The 22,343-nt window shown below is 50.8% G+C and overlaps 1 protein-coding gene across 1 annotated transcript in view; it reads left to right on the forward strand.

Annotated features, from left to right (window-relative positions):
- The first annotated feature begins 1,922 nt into the window (after nucleotides 1–1,922).
- BRD4 (bromodomain containing 4) overlaps nucleotides 1,923–22,343 on the forward strand; it is a 51,523-nt gene continuing 31,102 nt past the window's right edge. Inside the window, exons 1-10 of the mRNA XM_009996968.1 lie at nucleotides 1,923–2,038; nucleotides 4,508–4,826; nucleotides 6,233–6,370; nucleotides 8,237–8,420; nucleotides 13,638–13,813; nucleotides 14,348–14,707; nucleotides 16,149–16,277; nucleotides 18,772–18,981; nucleotides 19,708–19,907; nucleotides 21,696–21,994. Of these exons, the coding sequence (XP_009995270.1) occupies nucleotides 2,019–2,038; nucleotides 4,508–4,826; nucleotides 6,233–6,370; nucleotides 8,237–8,420; nucleotides 13,638–13,813; nucleotides 14,348–14,707; nucleotides 16,149–16,277; nucleotides 18,772–18,981; nucleotides 19,708–19,907; nucleotides 21,696–21,994 (2,035 nt within the window). The 5' untranslated portion in view covers nucleotides 1,923–2,018. The remainder of the gene's footprint in view (nucleotides 2,039–4,507; nucleotides 4,827–6,232; nucleotides 6,371–8,236; nucleotides 8,421–13,637; nucleotides 13,814–14,347; nucleotides 14,708–16,148; nucleotides 16,278–18,771; nucleotides 18,982–19,707; nucleotides 19,908–21,695; nucleotides 21,995–22,343) is intronic.

Below are 22,343 nucleotides of genomic sequence, written 5' to 3' on the forward strand. Positions count from 1 at the left end.
GGGAGTGAGTCCAGAGGAGTCCACAGAGATGATCTTGGGGCTGGAGCAGCTCTGGAGCCAGGCTGGGAGAGTTGGGGTGTTCAGCCTGGAGAAGAGAAGGCTCCAAGGAGACCTTAGAGCAGCTTCCAGCACCTGAAGGGGCTCCAGGAAAGCTGGGGAGGGACTTGGGCCAAGGGCAGGAGTGATGGGACCAGGGGGGATGGCTTGAAACTGGCAGAGGGAGCTGGAGGTTGGACCTGAGGAGGAAATTATTGTATGGGAGGGTGGGGAGAGCCTGGGCCAGGGAAGCTGTGGCTGCCCCATCCCTGGAAGTGTCCAAGGGCAGGTTGGATGGGGCTTGGAGCACCCTGGGCTGGTGAGAGGTGTCCCTGCCCATGGTGGGAGTTGGGCTGGATGATATTTAAATTCTCTTCCAACTCAAACCATTCTATGAATCTAGAATACAGATTAGATAACTAATCTGGTATGATACGAACTTGATTTCTGCTGTATAATGCAGATCAAATAAAGCAATACCAGACCTGGCACCATCTATAGCACAGTTGGTAACACAGATTAGATTTTTGGTCTATGATAGAGATGACATTAAGTGTCATGAGAAGGTTAAAAGACTTGAAGTGGGGCTGTGTGTGACATGGATCTGGAGCTGAACAGCTCAGTGTGACATAGACGTGTGGTGGATTGGGACCCCCTTGTTGCATCATAGGATCACAGGGGTTGGAAGGGACCTCTGAAGATCCTGCTGCAGCAGGAACACCCAGGGCAGGTCACACAGGAATATGTGTCCAGATGGGTCTTGGAAGCCTCCAGAGAAGGAGACTCCACAGCCTCTCTGGGCAGCCTGTCCAGGGCTCTGTCACCCTCACGGTGCAGAAGTTTCTCCTTATCTTGAGGTGGAACTTCCTGTGTTGTCACTTGGTGCCATTTCCCCATGTCCTGTCACAGTCACCACTGAACACAGACTGGCCCATTCTTGACACCCACCCTGCAGATATTCATAGACATTCGTCAGGCCCTCTCTCAGTCTTCTCCTTTCCAGACTAAACAGCCCCAGATCCCTCAGCCTTTCCTCACGGACAGATGTTCCAGTCCCCTCATCATCCTTGTAGCCTCTTTCTCCAGTCAATCCCTGTCCCTCCTGAGCTGGGGAGCCCAGAACTGGACACCACTCCAGATGTGGTCTCACCAGGCCAAAGAGGAAGGAGAGGGTGGAAAAGATCAGGGCATAGATGAAATAAGTGATAAACAAGGTAGCTGGAAATGAAAGGGTAAATCTGATAAATCTTTGAAGGGGAAGAAATTGAGCTGATGCTGGAATATTTTCCCTTCTCTTTGAAAAAATCAAACTCCTTGGCTTTCCCTTGCAGCCCAGCTCAGGGTGAGCCAGTGTATGGAGAGGAAGCAGCAGGGAATCATGGAATCATGGAATGGTTTGGGCCAGAAGGTGCCTTAAAGACCATCTGTGTCCACCCCCACCATGAGCAGGGATGCCTTCCACCAGCCCAGGTTGCTCCAAGCCCCATCCAACCTGCCCTTGGACACTTCCAGGGATGGGGCAGCCACAACTTCCCTGGCCCAGGCTCTCCCCACCCTCCCAGACAAGAATTTCCTCCTCAGGTCCAACCTCCAGCTCCCTCTGCCAGTTTAAAACCATCACCCTTTGTCCTGTCACTAGGTCACTCGGTTGGTCACAGTCCTTGGAACGATGAACTTCAGGAAGGAGCTTGTCTAGAAGTGGGAAAACACCCGGGAGAAACTGAAATATTGGGACTGGTTCCTCTGTTTTCCCCAGGTGTGATTCCAGGTGACCATGGGCTCCTTTGCTTCACTGGACTGTTGATGGACATGAAGTTCTCTCTGGTTCTTGGAGGTAGCCTTTGTTTGTGATGCCTCAGATTAATTGCTTTGTTTGTTTCATCAGATACAGTATCTAAAGGCATTTGTGCCTGAAGCCACAGAAGATAGATGGACAAGCCAAGCAACTTCTGACTCGGCATCATTTTCTGGGGCAAAATTAGATGGCAATGTATCCTACAAGGTAAAGTAGCTCCTGGCAGTGGGTAAAGAGGATCCTTTTTGCTTGGCCATCACTCCACGAGGACAGTTTGTCCCTCAGAAGTTTCCCTTTAGTTCACAACGTGAGGGATCAGCACCGCCCCAAAGCGGTTCCAGGAGTTTTGCAAGAGAGGGAAATCCAGATGGTGGCAGGTTGGAGTTAAATCTCAAACATGGGGAGAAAAGCAAGAGCAACAGGAAAGATGGGAATAGAGGATGGGAATGGCTGAGCTCACAGGTCCTGAAACCATAGCTGGAAAATCTCCTGTGGAACATCCCATGGGGAGGAGGGGTGTCTGGCTGCTCCAGCCATGCTTCCATTCACTTGGAGCCATGGAAGTTCAAGCCCATGGTGAAAAGCCCCAGCCCTGGTGTTGCTCTGGTGTGTGAGGTGGTCAGTGGTGGTTCTAGGGCAGCCAGAGCAGGTGGCCTGAGCCTAGCTGAGGTTCCCCAGGCTCTCGGGAGCAGCTGAGGGATGTGGCAGGTGAAATTGCTCAGATGTTTAATCTCTGGTGGTACGTGCAGAGCCACGGGGCTGCTCCACAGCTCCAGAATTAACAACCCAGACCCGTGGCCAGATGCTGTTCTGAGCATGGGAGTCCCCATGTGTCCCCACATCCTGCCTCCAGGCTGTGTCCATGTGCAGGAGATGGTTCTGCCTCCACTGGGGTTTCTCCAAATCATGCAGGGCTGGAGGTCCTAAACCCAACCAGTCCTGCCCCGGCTGAGAAGTGTCTCCATAACCCCACGAGAGGAGGAGTGTGAAACATTATCATCTTCATCCCAACCTGGGTGTCCCTCAAAACCCGTGAACAACAACGCTCTTCATTCATCTCACCCACTGTCATGGTCTTCTCTAATTAATGGCTGCAAGTCTCAAGCTTCACGTGTGCTGCGTGTGCTGGGACACAGGACACAGGTCATGGGGGTGTGGTTACACCAGGGAGGTCCCACATGCCCTGCAAAGGTAGTTTGAGGCCTCCAGGTCATAGAATCATAGCACAGAATCATGGAGTGGTTTGGGTTGGAGGGACCTTCAGAATCTATAACCAACCCTCACCATGGGCAGGGACACCTCCCAGCAGCCCAGGTTGCTCCATGCCCCATCCAACCTGCCCTTGGACACCTACAGGAATGGGGCAGCCACAGCTTCCCTGGGCAACCTAGGCCAGTGTCTCACCACTCTCAGAGGGAAGACTTTCTTCCTAATGTCCAACCTCAAGCTCCCTCTTCCATTTCTAATCCATGGTCCTGGCTCAGTGGTGGCCCCTTCATGCAGCTGGACAGGCTGTGTGTGCCTTTGGAGAGCTCTGGAATCTGCCCTGGGAGATCAGCAGAAAGGCCTTGTTCCCAAAGTTCCTGTCTTCAGAACAACATTTAAATTAGCTTCCTAAAGATTCTCTTATCTAAAGGATCTACCCAAGTTTCTACCTGAAGATTATCTACCTATAGATCATCTACCTAAAAATTATTATCTATCTTAAAATTATCTACCTTGTTTATCTACCTGAATTATCTGTCTAAAAATTATCTACTTAAATTCACTACATAAGGTTCTTATCTACCTAGATTATCTACCTAAAGCAAGTCACCTCAAGATTATCTGCTTAACTACTTAAAGTGATTATCTACCTAGATTATCTCCCTAAAGCAGATAGTCTGGATTCAGTGGAGCTCTGTCCACCACATGGTTCACCTGAAGTGTCCCACAACAGCTAAAAGTCATGAAGCTGGGTTAGCTGCCCCATGGGGGGGTGGGGGCTACAAGTTGGCCAGCACCAACTTCTCATGGTGTTGGTGAACCCTGCCCTGGAGCTGAAGCTGGGACCTGCTGAGCATGAGCAGCAGTTTGCTCATGAGAGCCTCGTTAAGAGGCAACAAAGGGTCTTTGTGGAGAACTTTGGGGTTCTCCTTGACCAGATCAGGCAAGAGCAGGGCTCAGACTCTGCCAAGGACAGAACGACAGCACTGGTGCTGCTGTGGAAGGGAGGAGAAATTGCCTCAGAATCAAAGAATGGTGAAGGTTGGAAGGGATCCTAAAGACCATCAGGTTCCAACCCCCCTGCCATGAGCAGGGACACCTCCCACCAGCCCAGGCTGCACAAGCCTCATCCAACCTGGCCTTGAACACCTCCAGGGATGGGGCAGCCACAGCTGCCCTGGGCAACCTGTTCCAGTGCCTTCGTACCTTCATGGAGAATTTCCTCCCAGTATCTAACCTATATCTCCTCTCTCAGTTTAAAACCATGACCCCTTGTCCCAGCATTGCCCTGTCTGGTGAAAAATCTTCTTGCCCTGGAATGGTGAACACTGACATCACTGTCATTTGTTGGGACTGGGCAGCAGGGCTGGTTGGCCGAGCGGGGCTGGTGGAGCTTCACTGGTGTGTTTTTAAGGAAGGCTGAGAGCCTGGGGCTGACCTGACCTCATCCCTCTTCTCCTCATCCCGCAGGGTGTCCGGTGAGGAATGCAATGGGATCAATAATATGTCGGCAGAGAGTGGCCCTGGCACGAGACTGAGGAACCTGCCGGTGATGGGGGATGGACTGGAAGCCACCCAGATGTCTACGACGCAGTCGCAGGCTCAGCCCCAACAAGGCAGCACCGTGGGCGTGAATCCCCCTCCTCCAGAGACCTCCAACCCCAACAAACCCAAGCGCCAGACCAACCAGCTGCAGTATCTGCTCAAGGTGGTGCTCAAGACGTTATGGAAGCACCAGTTTGCGTGGCCTTTCCAGCAGCCTGTGGATGCTGTCAAGCTGAACCTCCCTGTAAGTAGAGGTCGGGAGGCCAGATGAGGGTTCTCAAGGCATTTGGGTCTTCAACCATTGGATCCAATGACCTAATGGTTAGACTTGATCTAGTGGTTGAGCTTAATGACCTAATGACTGGACTTGATCTAATAGTTGGTCTCATGGTCTAACAGTTGGGCTTGAAGATGTGGTGGGTCTTTTTCAACCTAAATGATTCTGTGATCTTCTAGAAAATGCACAAGGAGGAACCTCCAGTGGCTCAGCTACTGCTTTGCCTTTAACCATCCTCCTTTTTCCACTGGGATGCAGAGAAGAAAATAAGATTAATATTTTAGGAGTCTGGGCAAGTCTGTGGCCCCAGCCAAGCACCCATCATTATTAAACTCCAAAAATTAATAAGAACCAAAAATTACTCGGCTCCAAAACTGGCAGCATCACACAAGTCATTTCTTCAGGGACACCAATTCTTAAGTTATTTGGCAGTAAATTGAGGGAGTCGAAGGCACCCACCCTTGGTGAGTTTGCAGATGACACCAAGTTGTGTTGATCTACTTGAGGGTAGGAAGGTTCTACAGAGGGATCTAGGATCAATGGATTGAGGCCATCTGTCCAGAGGCCAAGGATATTGAGGGACTGGAGCATGTCCAGAGAAGGGCAGCAGAGCTGGGGAGGGGCTGAATGACAGGGAGGAGGGGCTGGAGAACAAGAGGCTGGAAAACGAAGAGAAGGGGCTGGAAAACTTGTGAGGAGCAGCTGAGGGAGCTGGGGGTGTCCAGCCTGGAGAAGAGGAGGCTGAGGGGAGACCTGCTCTGCTACTGCCTGGGAGGAGGTTGGAGCCGGGGGGGTCAGTCTGTTCTCTCCCAAGGAACAAGTGATGGGACAAGAGGAAATGGCCTCAAGTTGTGCCAAGAGAGGGTTAGATTAGATCTTGGTAACATTTTCTTCCTGGAAAGGGTTGTTGGGCCCTGGCCCAGGCTGCCCAGGGAGGTGGTGAAGTCCCCATCCCTGGAAGGGTTTCTACGCCATGTACATGGTGCTGAGGGACTCGATGATCTTCAGAGGTCCCAACACCCACCATTCTGTGATTTCCCCACTTCTCCTGTTGCTGCACCCAATCAGTGACCTCCTCCCAAGGCTCCTACATTTCCCATCATTTTTTTAGGAATTACCTTGCATTGTCACAAGCTGAAAACCCAAAATCAGGAAATGTTGGTGCCTCTGGAGTTAAATTTCTTCTCTACCAAAGTTTTATCCTTCTGTTGAGTTAAAAATCCCCAGGGAGAAGCTGGTGTGGACTGAGTCTGGCAGCTCAGCCTTCTGGGCTCAGAAAGACCTCCCAGGTGGGTCCAGGGAGGAATCTTCATCCATAAACATGGTAAATCTTTAAGTTCCCAGCCTGATCTCTCCCTCTCTTCCCTTTGCAGGATTATTACAAGATCATTAAGACCCCGATGGACATGGGAACAATAAAGAAACGCTTGGAGAACAACTACTACTGGAACGCTCAAGAATGTATCCAGGACTTCAACACCATGTTTACAAACTGCTACATCTACAATAAGGTAGGAACAGGTCCTAAATGGGCCTTTTTCCAAGGCAGATCTCCTGGCTGGAAGTGCTAGAGGTGCTTGTTCCAAAGGTCCTTTTGAAAGGAACCACCACCAGGATCAGCTTCTGTAGGAAAACGAACGGGATGACAGTTCGTGCACGTCTGTCTCCTCCCAGGAAGCAGGAGGCAGCAGGGCTGGTGGGACCACCTTCCCTCCCAGGACAATTCTTTGCAGATTCCTTCAGTCTGGACATGGTTTAGTTTCTTTTTTTGTTCTCTTTAAGATTTTATTTGGGTCTGGCTTGAGCAGAAGCCACCAAGGTTGTCAGAGATGTGAGGAGTTGGTCTGTGCTTCATGTTTTCCCTCACGCTGTTAAGAACTGATGGAAGGCTGATTGGAAACTGGGTTCTGGTAGGGAAAAGAACAGGGATATAGGGAGCTCATAATAGAATCAGAATCGTGGAATGGTTTGGGTTGGAAGGACCTTAAAGCTCATCTAGATCCAACTCCCTGCATGGGCAGGGGCACCTCCAAGCAGCCCAGGTTGCTCCAAGCCCCATCCAACCTGCCCTTGGACTCCTCCGGGGATGGGGCAGCCACAACTTCCCTGTCCCAGGGATTTCTTCCTCATGTCCTACCTCAGTCTCCCTCTTCCAGTTTCAAGCCATCCCCCCATATCCCATCACTCCTGCCCTCGGCCAAAGTCCCTCCCCAGCTTTCCTGGAGCCCCTTCAGGCACTGGAAGGTGCTCTAAGGTCTCCCTGGAGCCTTCTGCCCAGCCTGAACACCCCAACTCTCCCAGCCTGTCTCCAGAGCAGAGCTGCTTCAGCCTTGGATCATCTCTGTGGGCTCCTCTGGATTCTCTCCAACAGCTCCATGTCTTTCTTGTGTTTGGGGCTCCAGAACTGGCCCTGGTTCTCCAGGGGGGAGAACTCTCACTGGAGCAGAGAGGGAGAAGGGAGATTCTCCTCCAGACTGTGAGAAACATCCCAGAAGAACTATTCATAAATATTTTTGCAACCACCTGGAATGCAAGCAGGAATATCCAGAGGGATGAGGAGCATCCCAAGGCATTTCCCTAAATGGTGGTGGTGGGACAGTGGCCTGTGTCTGCCCAAACCTGAGAGTGGTGGTAGAGCTTGGAGAGTCGGAGAAGGTTCTTGGAGGCTGCACTGAGGAAAAGGCACTTGCTAGTTATCATCTTCAGTAGCAAGAGGACAGCAAATAAGGAACCATGACAGGGTTACTGCTGCCCTCAAGGTCAGCAAGACATGGACAGAGCCTCCAGCCTTCTCCTCCCCACCACTCCACCCACTCCACCACTGGTCCCCGTGTTTCAGTTCCTGTTTGGTTTTTGCTCTTGGTTTCGCACGGGTTTTTTCTCCCCGTTGCTTCACCCTCACGTGCTTTGACCTTTCCTCCTTCCTTTCCACCTCTCAGAAATGTTGAACAAGACCTTTCTAGTTGGTCCCAAGTTGTCATTAGGAGCTTTGGTCCTTGAAAACCATCTCCTTGGCCACTGCCCTTCCTGGTTTGAGCTGTCACGGTGCAGTTGCTATGAAAGGAGGCTCCTAAAAGCTTCAACCCCTGCTCTGTCCAGCTCCACAGGGTTGTTCCTCTCCAGGATCAGGACTCCGCACTTTTTCTCTACCTCTAAACAGAAGAGCTTTAGGGTGAGGTGTGTCCCTGTGGTTGGTGCTGGGGACATTCCCCTGGGCCTTTCTGCTCCACCATGGTGGAAACACCAGTGCTGAGGAGGGAAAGCACAAAGTCGTTTCTCTGGAAGCACTTCAGAGAGAAATATAATATGTAGACTCCTATCACAGTGTGTATTTCCATTTATCCCTCACCTAACTCCTTCTGTCTGTTTTTCTCCAGCCAGGGGATGACATAGTCTTAATGGCAGAAGCTCTAGAGAAGCTTTTCCTGCAGAAGATCTCGGAGATGACCCAGGAGGAGACAGAAATCGTCATCGCCCAGACGAAGGGCAGGGGACGTGCGCGGAAGGAAGCAGGTACAGCTCCTCCTGCCAGGGGGGGCCAGGCTGAACCCCCAGCCCTGGGTCTGGGCGGTTCTTTGGGCTGTTAATTAAAGCTGTTCATCCTTCTGTGGGGTTGATGTGGTCGTTGGTCTTCTCAGTGCCTTGATTGATTGTGTAGGGTCTGAAAGGGGATGGGAAGGGGAGCAGCTGCCTCCTGCTCTTGCCTGTTGGCCTGAGGTTCTCCCCCAGAGCTGGTGGAGATCCCAGGAGTCCCTCCTCAGTGGCTTCTCTCAGTCAGCAGTGTGCCGAGGTGGCCAAAAGGCCACCAGCATCCTGGCCTGCATCAGCACTGGTGTGGCCAGCAAGAGCAGGGCAGGGATTGTCCCCCTGTACTGGGCACTCCTCAAACCCTGGGGTCAGTTCTGGGCCTCTCAGGACAAGAAGGACATTGAAGGGCTGGAACGTGCCCAGGAAAGGGCAGCGGAGCTGGGGAAGGGGCTGGAGGACAAGGAGAAGTGGCTGGAGGACAAAGAGGAGAGGCTGAAGGACAACGAGGAGGGGATGGAAGACGAGGAGGGGCTGGAGGATAAGGAGAAGGGGCTGGAGGAAAAGGGGAAGGGGCTGGAGAACAAGGAGATCAGCTGAGGTAACTGGAGGTGGTGTTCAACCTGGAGCAAAGGAGACTGAGAGGAGACTCTGCAACTGCCTGAAAGGAGGTTAGAGCCATGGGCGGGTCGGACTGTTCTCCCAAGAAACAAGTGACTAGAGGAAATGGCCTCAGGTTGCCCAGGGGAGGTTGAGGTTGATTTGGGGGCACAATTCCGTCCTGGAAAAAGTTGTCAGGGCCTGGCCCAGGCTGCCCAGGGCAGTGGTGGAGTCTCTGTCCCTGGAGGGCTTAAAAAAAATGTGTGGATGTGGCACTTTAGGACATGGTTTAGTGGCACAGTGGGGTTGGGTTGATGGTTGGACTTGATGATCTTAGGTCGTCTCCAGCCTTCATGATTCCTTTATTCTGGGCACTGTTTCTGGGGGAAGAGGAGCAACGGGGACAGAGTTTGCGGTCAACCCAGCACTGCTGAGGCCAGTGCCGGTGAAACGTCATCGTATCTGCATTTCCACAAAAAAACCCCAAAGACTGAGAGCAATAGTGAGAGTTGAATTTCTGCTGCTGGGAGCTGAGATGATACATCACCCCGAGGGGAAGTACCTCTGCACAGAAGGACCACGAGCTCTGCTAGGTCAGAGCTGACTTAAAATCCTTCTGGAGTCAGAAACGTGTCAGTGACCCCGGAGGAGCCAGTGACAGCCCTGGTACATTCTGCTGTCAGAGATCCTGGATCTCCAGCATCCCAGCCCACCCCTGGCCTCTGCAGAAGGGTCTGGGACAACCCTTCACTGGGACAATTCTTCACAGATCAGCAGATGTCACAAAGGATCATCTGCCGATCTGCAAAGAATTGTGCCAGTGGAGAGTTGTCCCTTCCCCCTGCAGAACCTCCTCCAGTTGTGTTTTCCACACCCCAACTATTAATTATCCCATGACTGGGGATGGATAACGAGGCTTGAGGAGCCCCAGGCAAGGTGGAACGTCGCTGCCTTGATGTGGATTCACTCTGTGCAGACCAGACCCGGGCTCAACCACCATACCAGAAACATCTTCTATTTTTTTGCAGCCAGACTGACAAATTTGCCTTCTTTTGCCCTTTTTCAGGGCTGAAATACCAACCCACTGACTTTAGGCTCCAAACAGTGGCATTTTGAACTATTTTTAAGGTTAAAAAAGCCTGGCATGATGTTCTTTCTTGGTGTCTGTTGATACCTGAAGGTTTTTATGGTGTAGACTTCATTATTTTTGCTTCATAGCTTTGCTCCCAGATTAGTCATTTACAGAGTCAGAAAGTACCAGTTTTCTGACTCAATCCCATCTTCTCTCCACCACATAACATGCGGTTCAACCACAGCTTCATCTATTTATGGTCTGTCCTGGAGAAAAGCCATCTCGCAGTCCTCCTTCAGAACTCTTCTCTGAACCCTCTTCTGTGAAAACCTCTACACACCACAGCTGGACATGAACCTGGTAGTAAAATAACCTTCTGAGGCCCCTTTTGATGCCTCAGTGATTTCATTAGCTCATTTTGGGGGATATCAACCATTTCCCAGGCTCAGCATTGACTGCTGGTGTGGTTGGATCTTTCATCAAAGGGCTGAGAGCATCTGGCCATGATGGGATCTCGTCAGACATGTAGCTGTTTTAAGATCCTCTTCACTTAAACCTCTGTCATCTCCATCTTGGATCATTCTCACTCTTTCACCCCAAACATTGTGAGGCAGACGTTGCACCAGGAGTGTCACCGAGCTGATGTCACCAAAAGGAAGATGCTTTGACCCATATTGAAGCTGGCCTGAGTCTCCTGCAACCTTCTGGAATGCTTTGACTCCACAGACTGGTCCGTCTGGGATCCCAGCAAATTCTTTTCCAAGGTTTACTGGAAAATGAGCAGGAGATGGCTGGGGTCATCCATCAAAGGGTTTGGGGACCAGTTGTCTGGGTAAGAGGGAGAAAATCCAACGTTGGTGGATGTTGAACATTCTCAGGAGCTGTTGGGAGAGGAAACCTCACTGTAGGGCCATCACCAGGACATTACGTATTGACAGTCACCATCTTTCTGCCTAGAGGGACATCAGACCATCCTCAGACCATCTTCAGACCATCCTCAGACCATCTTCAGACCATCCTCACACCATCTTCAGACCATCCTCACACCATCTTCAGACCATCCTTAGCTCATCCTCAGACCATCCTTCGAGCAGCTTTTCATCCAGAACACTGAGGAACAAGAAACACTCATAAAGCCCAACATCTCCACCTGCTTTCATGCTTTTGGGTTTATTTCCTGTCCTTCCCTTGACCATTTTTGGCCACTTATCTCTCTCTTTTGCAGGGCTGTGTCCAAGTTTTTGCACAGCTCTGGTTCTCCTCTCCACATCCTTGAGTCCTCCCACATTCATGAAATCCAGGTTTTCAAGCACCACCAAACCCAGTTGATGGATTTTTCTGGGCGTGACCAAGTTGTGATTACTGGTCATGAGATTTCATTTTCAATTGGTTTTTTTTTAGGCACTGTCCCTGAGGTGCCATTTTTGGAAGCTCTTCTTGGTTAGCAAACCATTGGCCATCACCCTTCCCAGAATCTGTAGAGGAGAAGGGATGAAATACCTGTAGGGAAGATCTTTTTACCTGCCTGGTGTAGAGAAACCTCAGAAACTTGGGTCTCCTCAGCTCAGCCTCAGCCTGTATAGAACGTGTAGGTCCCCCCTGAGCTCCTCACCCTCCAGCTCTTCCCCAGCCATAGGTTCACCTGGAAACCTAGTGTGGACCATTGGTAGTCTGGGACATCCCACCCCTTTGTTGTGATTGGCTGTACAGAACAGTAGAAGGAAATAAGAATGATAAATAGCTACTGACTGTCTGGAACGTCTGGCCAGAGACCTGCAAGATGATGATTTTCCAGTCTTCTCCCAGTGAATCCCACTGGGCATGGGATTCAGCAGGTAGTGACCCATTGGGAGTTAACTTATGGAACCCCCACGGGGTTCTGATTGAACCTGGAGCTCTTAGCAAGGTGGGATTGGGTCGGCTTTGCCTACAGGATGAGGAGCTGCTTCATGGTCCCAGCAGGACCCAGGGCATCCCAGGTGGACCCACAGGACCCCAGCAAGGCCCATGAGATCCCTGCAGGACCTATGGGATCCCGGCTGGACTTACAGGATCCCAGCTGGACCATGGGATCCCAGCAAGACTCAAAGGATCCCAGCAGGAACCATGAGATCCTAACAGGACCCATGGGATCCCCAGCAGGACCAATGAGATCCCAGCAGGACCCACAGGATCCCACCAGTGTCCATGGGATCCCAGCAGGACCATGGGATGGCTCTGGCTCCAGCTGTGCTTCTTTTCCAATGAATTATATTTTGGGAGTGACTGGTAGCAGAGGAGCTGGAGAACTGGTGGGGCAGGACATGGTGAAGGGTTTGTGCTCGGGACCCTCCTTGGGAGAGGGTGAAACTGCACCCAGAGTCTGGGAGCACAGGTCTGGAGCATGGAATCACTTGAGTCCCAGACCTGGTTTGGGTTGGAAAGGACCTTAAAGATCATCTAGATCCAACCTGCATCGTGGGCAGGGGCATCTCCCGCCAGCCCAGGCACTGGAAGGTGCTCCAAGGTCACCCTGAAGCCTTCTCCTCTCCAGGCTGAACACCCCAACTCTCCCAGCCTGTCTCCAGAGCAGGGCTGCTCCAGCCCAAGGATCATCTCCGTTGCCTCCTCTGGACTCGCTTCAACAGCTCCATGTCCCTCCTGTGTTGGGGACCTAGAACTGCTTTTGATGGAGCAGTGGGATTGCTTCCCTTTGGGATGTCCCTACAGGATCATCTCCATGTTCTCAAACCTCCCAAGCTCTTCTTGCCAACAAGGTACGTTTGGTACCTGGCAGAAAGTGCTCCTGTCACACCTGCTGATCCCAGACCTTCTCCAGACTCTGGAGGTGATCTCCCTTTGCTTATACCTCCATCTTGGAGGTCTGCTGGTGCTGTCCCAGCATCATCCAAGCCTCCCAGCATTCCCTTTTGGGGGACATGTTACTATACTGGGACATTTGGGAGCTGGGTTGGAGCTTTGTCCTGCAAAGCAGCAGAAGCTCCAGCAGGGAGGTGGCTTCCCTAGGTCCACTAGAATGTCCAAGGACCATTTCCAACCTCTGTGGTTGAAATCACTTAATGAGGACCTCACTGTCCTGCCAGCAGGAGAGATTTTCCCCTCCCAGGAGCAGTTGTGACCACTTCAAGTCACCAAGAATGAAGAAACTCTTCTTGCTACCAGAGCTCCTGAGGGAAGAGCTGCCCAGTTTTGGCTCCAAAACGATGACACTCAAGAAGCTTTGCCCAGGCAGGAACAGAGGCCCTCACCTCCTTGTCCTGTCTGCAGGAAATCTTGTGGAAAGGGAAGGGAGGGGGCACACACCCCCTTGGCCTGACCATGGTCTATTTCTGGAGGTGTTTTGGTGCAGTTTTGTCCTGGTCGCCACATCACCTCCTGAGCAGTGAAACCAATCCTGGTGAAGGAGAAGGTGGGGGAGTGTTTTTCCCGGAGCGGTTGGGCAAGACCAGGACTTGCCCGTTCCCAATGACTCATCAGGAATGTTCATTAAATGCTCTTTATTGTGAAACGTTAATTGTTTTTCCCGTTAAAACAATTAAGTGTGAGGAGAGAAGCCAACCCCTGGTCTCCTCTCTTGGCAGTGACATCCAAGCCCGGCTCATCGACGGTAGCCAACACCACCCAAGCCTCCTCCCCGGCCCAGACGCCGGCGCCGGCGCAGACGCTCGCCCCCCAGGCCCCCGCACCGCCGGCCCCGGCCCCCCAGCCCATCCAGCCTCACCCTCCCGTGATCCCAACGCCCCCCCAGCCCGTGAAGGTGAGTCATTCCCTGATTATCTTAATGTGATGGCTTGAATTATCTTCACGGTGTAGAAATGTCACAGTTGGTCTAGTGGTCACCCTTGGCTTGGCCACTGGAGTCACATTTGAAGGTGAATGACCATAGTTTGGTCAAAAAACTCATGGTTTGAGAAATGTGAGGAGCTTATGGTGACTCTCTCTGACACCAGCTGGTAGTAGACATGATAAATTCCACACAGGTTTGCGTGGAAACCCTGTTCAAAACCTTCCTTCCTTGAGCTTCCATGACTCGGGAAGAAAATCTGGACTTGCTGAAGTGACTATGGCCTTGACCTTTGCTGGTACAACAGAGATAAACTGTAGGGTTTTGTGTAGAGCTCACAAAATCAGAATATTTTTGGAAGGGCTTCCAATGTCCTTCTTGTAGTGTTGTCACGAGGTTTGAGCCACTCGAGAGTGTGAATCCAAGTCAACACTCCAAGAAACACAACTGGTTAGGAGCCCAAAAGGTGGTGTCCAAAGTAACCTTGCTTTATTTGCTCGATTGTAGACAAAAAAAGGGGTGAAGAGGAAAGCTGACACCACAACGCCAACGACCATCGACCCAATCCATGAATCGTCATCGCTTCCCACTGAGCCCAAGTCCACCAAGCTGGGACCGCGGCGGGAGAGCAGCCGCCCGGTGAAGCCTCCAAAGAAGGACGTTCCAGACTCCCAACAACACGTGGTAGAAAAGAGTAGCAAAATCTCTGAGCAGTTAAAATACTGCAGCGGGATCATCAAGGAGATGTTCGCCAAGAAACACGCGGCCTACGCTTGGCCCTTCTACAAACCTGTGGATGTGGAAGCCCTGGGACTGCATGATTATTGCGATATCATTAAACATCCCATGGATCTGAGCACAATCAAAGTAAGCTCAGCTGGAGAGGAGGGGGAGTTTGGGGTCATAGAGTAGTCAGGGTGGGAAGGGACCCCTGGAGATCATCCAGTGCCAACCCCCTGGAGAGCAGGGTCACCTCCAGCAGATCCCACAGGAACCAGCCAGGCTGGGAATGTCTCCAGAGCAGGAGACTCCACAGCCTCTCTGGGCAGCCTGGCCCAGGGCTCTGCCACCCTCCCAGGAAACAACTTCCTCCTCCTGGGGAGCTGCAACTTCCCATGTTCCAGCTGGTGCCCATGGCCCCTTGTCCTGGCCCTGGACACTGCTGAGAAGAGCCTGGTCCCTCCCTCCTGCCCCCCTGGAGATCTGGAGCAGCCTTGAGGAGACCCCCCCCTCAGGCTCCTCCTCTCCAGCTCCACAGCCCCAGCTCCCTCAGCCTTTCCTCACGAGCCAGATGCTCCAGTCCCCTCAGCCCCTTGGTGGCCTTTGCTGTCCCCTCTCCAGCAACTCCTTGTCCTTCTGGGGAGCCCAAAGCAGGTCCCTCTCCTCCAGATATGTCCCCCCCAGGACAGAGCAGAGGGGTAGGAGAACATTCCTGTCCTGCTGCCTGCACTCATAGGATCACAGAATGGTTTAGGTTGAAAGGGACCTCAAAGATCATGTAGATCCAACCCCCTGCATGGGCAGGGACACCTCCCACCAGCCCAGGTTGCTCCAAGCCCCATCCAGCCTGCCCTTCAACACTTCCAGGGATTGGGCAGCCACAACTTCTCTGGGCAATGTGGGCCAGGCTCTCACCACCCTCACACTAAAGAATTTCCTCCTCATGTCCAACCTCAGTCTCCTTCTAGTTTTAATCTATTACCCCTTGCCCTCTCACTACAAGCCCTTGTCCAGAGTCCCTGCCCAGCTTTCCTGTAGGCCTCAAATTCACAATGTAGAAGTCTTTAACTTGTGTTTATCAAATACTAATTCTAATTTCAAAATCTAATTAGTGATTTAGAAACCTTCACTGTTTGAGCTGAGCCCTCAGCTTCCCTGAGCCTCTGGACTGGGTTGTAAACCCTGAGGAGCTTCAAACTTCTCATTCATTTGGCCACTTCGTGTTCTTTTGACCAGTTGGTGTTTCTTTTGACCAATTAGTCATTCATTTGAGCAATTAGTTACTTATTTGACCAGTTAGTAATTCATTTGACCGATTAGTTGTTCTTTTGACCAGTTACTTGCTCTTTTAACCCAAATTTGTTGTTCTTTTGTCCAAAATCAGTCTTTCTTTTGACCAATTGGTGGTTCTTTTGACCAATTAGCCATTCCTTTGACCAAAACCAGTCATTCCAACGTAGGGAGAAAAATGGGTACATGACATCCCTGGGTACCAATGGGGCTTATTGCTCAAACCACTGGATCTGGTGCCTTTGCAGAGTTAATAGCAGAGACCTGTTGGTTTTTGGTTTGGTTTTTCCCTTCCTAGTCCAAACTGGAGACCCGGGAATACCGAGATGCTCAGGAATTCGCGGCGGACGTTCGGTTGATGTTCTCCAACTGCTACAAGTACAACCCTGCCGACCACGAGGTGGTGGCCATGGCCCGGAAGCTGCAGGTAAGGACGCTTTACTGCAGCCTCCTTGGGTTTTCCATGGTTTTCCCAACCTTGGGACCACATAGTCTTGGAATAACCTTCCAAAAACACCACCCTGGTGGAGTATGGTGACCAAAGTGAGAGGTTTTGCTGTGGAGGGGGTGCAAGGAGTGGGCTGGCTCAACTCAGTTTGCTTCTCTCAACTGTTTATGTGCTTAAGAACGACTTTTTGTGTCCTCTGAGCTTTTGGATAAAGGAGCAGGAAGGATCTAGAGGGTCACTTTTCTCACCTGAGGAGAGACTGAGCTCATTCCCGTGCTAAAGGAGCTCCCAGGAGCCATGAGAAACTCTGAGAGAGCAAAAAGAGCCCTTAAAAGTGGGGCTTTTGACCAAACAATTGCAGAACTCTTGCTAAAAAACACTTCAGTCTTCCCCATGTCCAGGATTTCCAGCAGTTCCTTCCCTTAAGTGCTGATTTCTCCTGGATTTTTTCTTGCTGTGTGAGAGAAGAAAATGGATGAGATTTGCTTTGGAAAATGGGTTGGGCAGGGATCTGAGCTGGGAAAAAAGCTGTTAAATTGGGGGGCAAACTATGAAATTGGGTGGGGAAACTATTCAGTTGAGGGGAAAACTCTTGAAGTGGGAAAGTTAAATTGGGGAAAAACTATTAAATTAGGGGGAAAATATTAAATTTGATGGGGAAACTGTTAAATTGACGGGAAGACTCTTCAATGGGTGATAAACTATTAAATTAGGGAGGGAAACTATTACATTGGGTGGAAAATTACTTAAGTTGCAGGACATTTGACTCAAGAAACAACCAGAAAACAGGAGAAAATTGAGTTTATGGCTTGATTGGGTTTTGATAACAAAAAACCTTGGTGGGAATTGGTTTCTCCCTTGGCTGGAGTTGAAGGAGCTTCACTTGAGGCAGGTTCTGGCCCAGGATGAGGTCTTCAAGTGTTCTGCTCCCATCCAGCTGTTCTGCTCCCATCCAGCTGTGACAACCACAACCTAGGCTGAAGGGACTGATGTGGCAGAGAATCCACCACGTGTGTCCTCTGAGACGTATTTTTTCACTACGCTTTTGTGACCCTAGAGCTCAGGTTTGGGCTGGTTTTCCTTCAAGACGAACACGTGCTGAGATAACATGGGGTTTTGGCTTTGTTTTGGTATGAATTTAGTAGATTTTAGCATCTTATTCATGGGTTTTCTGCATTTTATGGTAAATAGACACCTGCAAAACATGATGTTCACCCTCTGGCTGCTCTTGTCATATTTTTCTCTAATGAAGAACATTGTGGCCTCTTTAAGCAACTTCTTGGAGTGTTTTCCAACCAGCAGCAGAAGGAATCTAGTCTGAAATTCCCATCACTCCTGTCACAGCTTGAGGGGCTTTACAGAAACAAAAGCCACAGAGACTTTCACTTCATTTTATGAAGAATTCTCCCCAACCAGTGATGCCACCAGGTCCAAGAGGTGTACAGGTTTCATCCTCATGCCCCCCTGCAGACAGGCTTGGAATCACATCCCTGCAAAGATCAACCTCTTGGGAAACTTCATTTCTGACATAAAGATGAAAAAAACCCTGGGATTTCAGTGTAATCATCCCAGAAAACTGTGTTGAATTTTGGGGCAGCAACACAACAAGGATGGTACCAAAGCACTAGCTGGATTCTGCTCCCCACCGGATGGGACTGTGGTGGATCCTCACCCTTCAGTTTTCTCATGCCCAGAAAACTGTTTTCAGGACAAAACTTCTCAAAAGGAGTTTCTGACACTCTGCAGGGTTTGGAGACAAGGCTGGTGAGCCCATTTTCAGGTCTCACCTTGGAGGAGAACCAAAGAAATTACATTTTTGTCTGCAAATTCTTCACCCTTCACAAGGTGGCACCTTGGGGGGAAAATCTCTTCTCTGGTGAAAGTGGCTCCTGTTGCTCTCCTAGGAAAATAAAAACCCACCCAGATGTCCCTTCCTTCAGACCCAACCAGGGTGTCCTGCCTGACCTGACTTGGGTTTACATGAAAATTGATTTTCCTGTCAGGCTTTAGGAGAAAAAAAGACTTGGACATTGTTGGGATAATGGGAATGAAACCAGCGTCGCATCCCTCTCTCGTGGGGATAATGGGAAACGTCCTTGCCCCAGTCTTGGGGTTGAATTGAGGTTTTGGTGGGATGTGGGTTGGGAGGATCCAGGCAGGCTGAAGAGGAGACGGGATTGCAGCCACAAATCCATTGCAGAAAAAGGTGTGGAAGATCTCAGCCTGGAGGATGCAGCTTTTAAATGAGTTTTTTCCTTATTGCTGGTAAATTTTTCCCCAGAAGCTATTTTGGAGACAGTAAAAAAATCCCAAGAGTCCTGCAGCTGTCAGGAAATGCCCTTGTCTTCAAGATGTGGTGTGTTGGTTGCTTGGATAGAGACCACAGGTCTGTGGAGGGCACCCTGGAGGTGACCACCACACTGGCCTTGTCTGGCTCTGCCAACCCTTGGCTTGTTTCTCCTTGTCTTTCCAGGATGTGTTCGAGATGCGCTTTGCCAAGATGCCGGATGAACCAGAAGAACCTGTGATTCCAGCTTCTTCTCCTGTGGTGGTTCCACCTCCCACCAAGGTGGCTCCCCCTTCCTCCAGCGACAGCAGCTCCGACAGCTCCTCCGACAGCGACAGCTCCTCAGACGACTCGGAGGAGGAACGAGCTCAGCGCTTGGCCGAGCTCCAGGAGCAGGTACCACAGCCACGGGACACACTGAGCCCGTCCAGCCCATCCTGCCTCTTTGGCTTGGTGGCCCTTAGGGATGTTCTCAAAGCCACATTTGTGCTTGTTACAGGAGTGACCATCAGTGCAAAGTGCTCCAAAATCCGTAGTTCTAAGATGAAACATGAAGGGATCGGTGCTTCTTGGGATAAGTGTCCAGTTCCTTGTAGGACACACATGATGGTTCCCAACAGCAGGAGTCTCCTGCACGTGGGTGGGGTCTCCTGAGCAGGCAGGATCCTGGTGCAGGCAGGACATTCCCAAGCTGTCAAGGCAATCCAGAGCAGACAGGACATTCCGAGCAGGCAGGACACTCCAGAGGAGGACAGTCCAGGACTTCCTGAACCTATGGGCTGGAGAAAGGGTTTCCCCAGTGTGGAAACAGCAGAGCTCCAACCCCTCCCTTCATCTCTTCCATCTTCCCTCTACTGGGTCATTAGTGCTGGTAATTAAAGCATCATTAGTGCTAATGAAGCAGCCTTAGTGGGGAGAACAACCCCAAAGGGGTTGTCTTCTTCCATTGCTGTGCTCACTACTGGATTTTTGAAGTCAGGGTGGGATGGGAAGCTGGAAGAACCAAATTAATTAGTAGGAGAAGAGAAGGGAGCATTGGGTGGTCAAGAAAAAGTGAATGAATGTGGAAGTGGAGGAGGAAGAGCTGGGCAGAAGGTGTTGATCTTTGTTTCTGCCTCTTAGCTGAAAGCCGTGCACGAGCAGCTTGCAGCCCTGTCCCAGCCCCAGCAGAACAAACCAAAGAAAAAAGAGAAGGACAAGAAGGAGAAGAAGAAGGAGAAGCACAAAAAGAAGGAGGAGCTGGAAGACGCCAAGAAAAGCAAAGCCAAGGAGCCACCACCCAAGAAGGCCAAGAAGAGCAACAGCAACACCAGTACCTCCAGGTCAGCCCCAGCCCCTCATCCTTCTCTTTTCCAGCACTTTGGGTTTGTTAATTCCCTTTTGCTAATTAATTAAACACAGGATTGGGGAGGGTCAATTTAGGTTGGACATTAGGAAGAAATAGTTCACCCTGAGGGTGAGGAGACCCTGGAACAGGTTGCCCAGGGAAGCTGTGGCTGCCCCATCCCTGGAAGTGTTCAAGAGCAGGTTGGATGAGGCTTGGAGCAACCTGGGCTGGTGGGAGGTGTCCCTGCCCATGCAGGGGGGTTGGATCTAGATCTTTGAGGTCCCTCCAACCCAAACCAGTCCATTATTCTATGATAACGAGCAAGGCCTTGGAGCTTGTCTGTGCCCCAGGCCGCACCCCAGGGTCCAGTGTGTCCACACTTGGAGTAATGGGGTGTTGGAGGGGAGTGAGTCCCTGCAGCTGTGTTCCTCCCCCTTCACTGGGGCTGGGGTGAGTTTCTGTCCAGACCTCATTCATTACCTTCATCAGGGCTGTGGATGGTGGATAAAGCCCCCAGATCTGCAGTGCCCAAGGGGTCAGTAACTGCGGTGGGGTCATCAAGGAGTCCCCACAGCTGGGTTCTCCCTCCTTAGGACCATGGTTTTTAATGGATGCTGAGGTTTGGTGTGCCCAAGTGGCAAAGAAGGCCACCAGCAGCCTGGCCTGCATCAGCACTAGTGTGGCCAGAAGGAGCAGGGAGGTGATCGTCCCCCTGAGCTGGGCATTGGTGAGGTGGCACCTTGAACCTTGGGGTCAGTTTTGGGCCCCTCATAACAAAGACATTGAAGGGCTGGAGCGTGTCCAGGGAAGGGCAACAGAGCTGGGGAAGGGGCTGGAGGACAAGGAGGAGGGGCTGGAGAACAAGAAGACAGTTGTAGAACTTCTGAGAGAGGGGCTGAGGGAATTGGGGAACTTCAGCCTGGAGGAAAGGAGGCTGAGGGGAGACCTTTTCACCCTCTGTAACAGCCTGAGAGGAGGTTGGAGCCAGGGGGGTTTTGGTCTCTCATCCCAGGCAACAGATGATGGAACAAGAGGAAATGGCCTCAGGTTGCCCAGGGGAGGTTGGATATTGGGAGAATCTTCTTCGTGGAAAGAGTTGTCAGGGCTTGGCACAGGCTGCCCAAGGGAGGTGGCTCAACCACCATCCCTAGAGCTGCTTCAAAGCTGTGAAGATGTTGTTTAGCTTGATAGAGTCGAGTGATGGTTGGTAGAGCTGGGTTGATGGTTGGACTCAATGACCCTAAAGGTTTTCTCCAACCAGAGCAGTTCTGTGATTTGTTCCACTCCTCCATATGGGGCATCAGGCTCTGAAGCAGCTCAACCTCTGGCCTTCCTTGGTGAGGAATGGGCACCATGAGTTGAGCCTTGGTCTGTCCAAGTGTGGATGTCAGGAATTCTGTTCCAGAGCTGCTCCTGCTTTTCTGAATTATCTCCTGGAGCTGCTCATCTCTTTGGGAGAATGAGTGTTTGGACAGCTTTGGGTGTCTGAGGGCAGGTTCAGCTCAACCTTATTGGTCTGAGAGCAGGTTGAGCTCCACCTTGGGTGTCCAAGGGCAGGTAGAGCTCAGCTTTGGGTGTCCAAGGGCAGGTTGAGCTCAGCTTTGGGTGTCCAAGGGCAGGTTGAGCTCAACTTCCTTAATTCCATCCTCATGGTGGAGCTTCAAGCTCAGCTATATAAGACATAGATTCATTTCCAGGATGGGAAGTAACAATCCTCCAACCAGAGTGATCTCAGGGTTCCTCGAGGAGGTCCTACCAACATTTTCTGCTTGTCCCCAAGTAGCAAGAAGGAGCCGGTGGCGGTGAAGAACAGCAAACCCCCCCCAGCCTACGAGTCGGAGGAGGAGGAGAAGTGCAAACCCATGTCCTACGAGGAGAAGCGGCAGCTGAGCCTGGACATTAACAAACTGCCTGGGGAGAAGCTGGGCAGGGTTGTCCACATCATCCAGTCCCGGGAACCCTCCCTCAAGAACTCCAACCCCGACGAGATCGAGATCGACTTCGAGACCCTCAAGCCCTCGACGCTGCGGGAGCTGGAGCGCTACGTCACCTCCTGCCTGCGCAAGAAGAGGAAACCTCAAGGTACCTCCAAGCCCTAAAACCCCTCTTTTCTCCTTGTTCCAGCCCTATTTTCTTGTTTTTACATTTTCTTTCAAATTTTTTAGATGTTGTTTCATTTTAAGTTTTATTTATTACATTTATTTCCATTTTTTAGGTGTTAATTCATTTTAAGATTTATTTATTACATTTCTTTTCAATTTTTTAGATGTTATTTCAATTTTTTAATTTAATTTTCAAATTTATTTTTCATCTTTTTTATTTTTCCCCATTTTTTAAGTCTTTATTTCATTTCCTAGGTTTATTTCAATTTTTTTATTTACTCTTTTCTAGATCTTATTTCATTTGCTTTAGATTTTCTCATTTTTTACAT

The sequence above is a fragment of the Chaetura pelagica genome, unplaced genomic scaffold (assembly GCF_000747805.2).
Source record: "Chaetura pelagica isolate M959 unplaced genomic scaffold, ChaPel_1.0 scaffold624, whole genome shotgun sequence".
Classification (NCBI taxonomy): Eukaryota; Metazoa; Chordata; class Aves; order Apodiformes; family Apodidae; genus Chaetura; species Chaetura pelagica.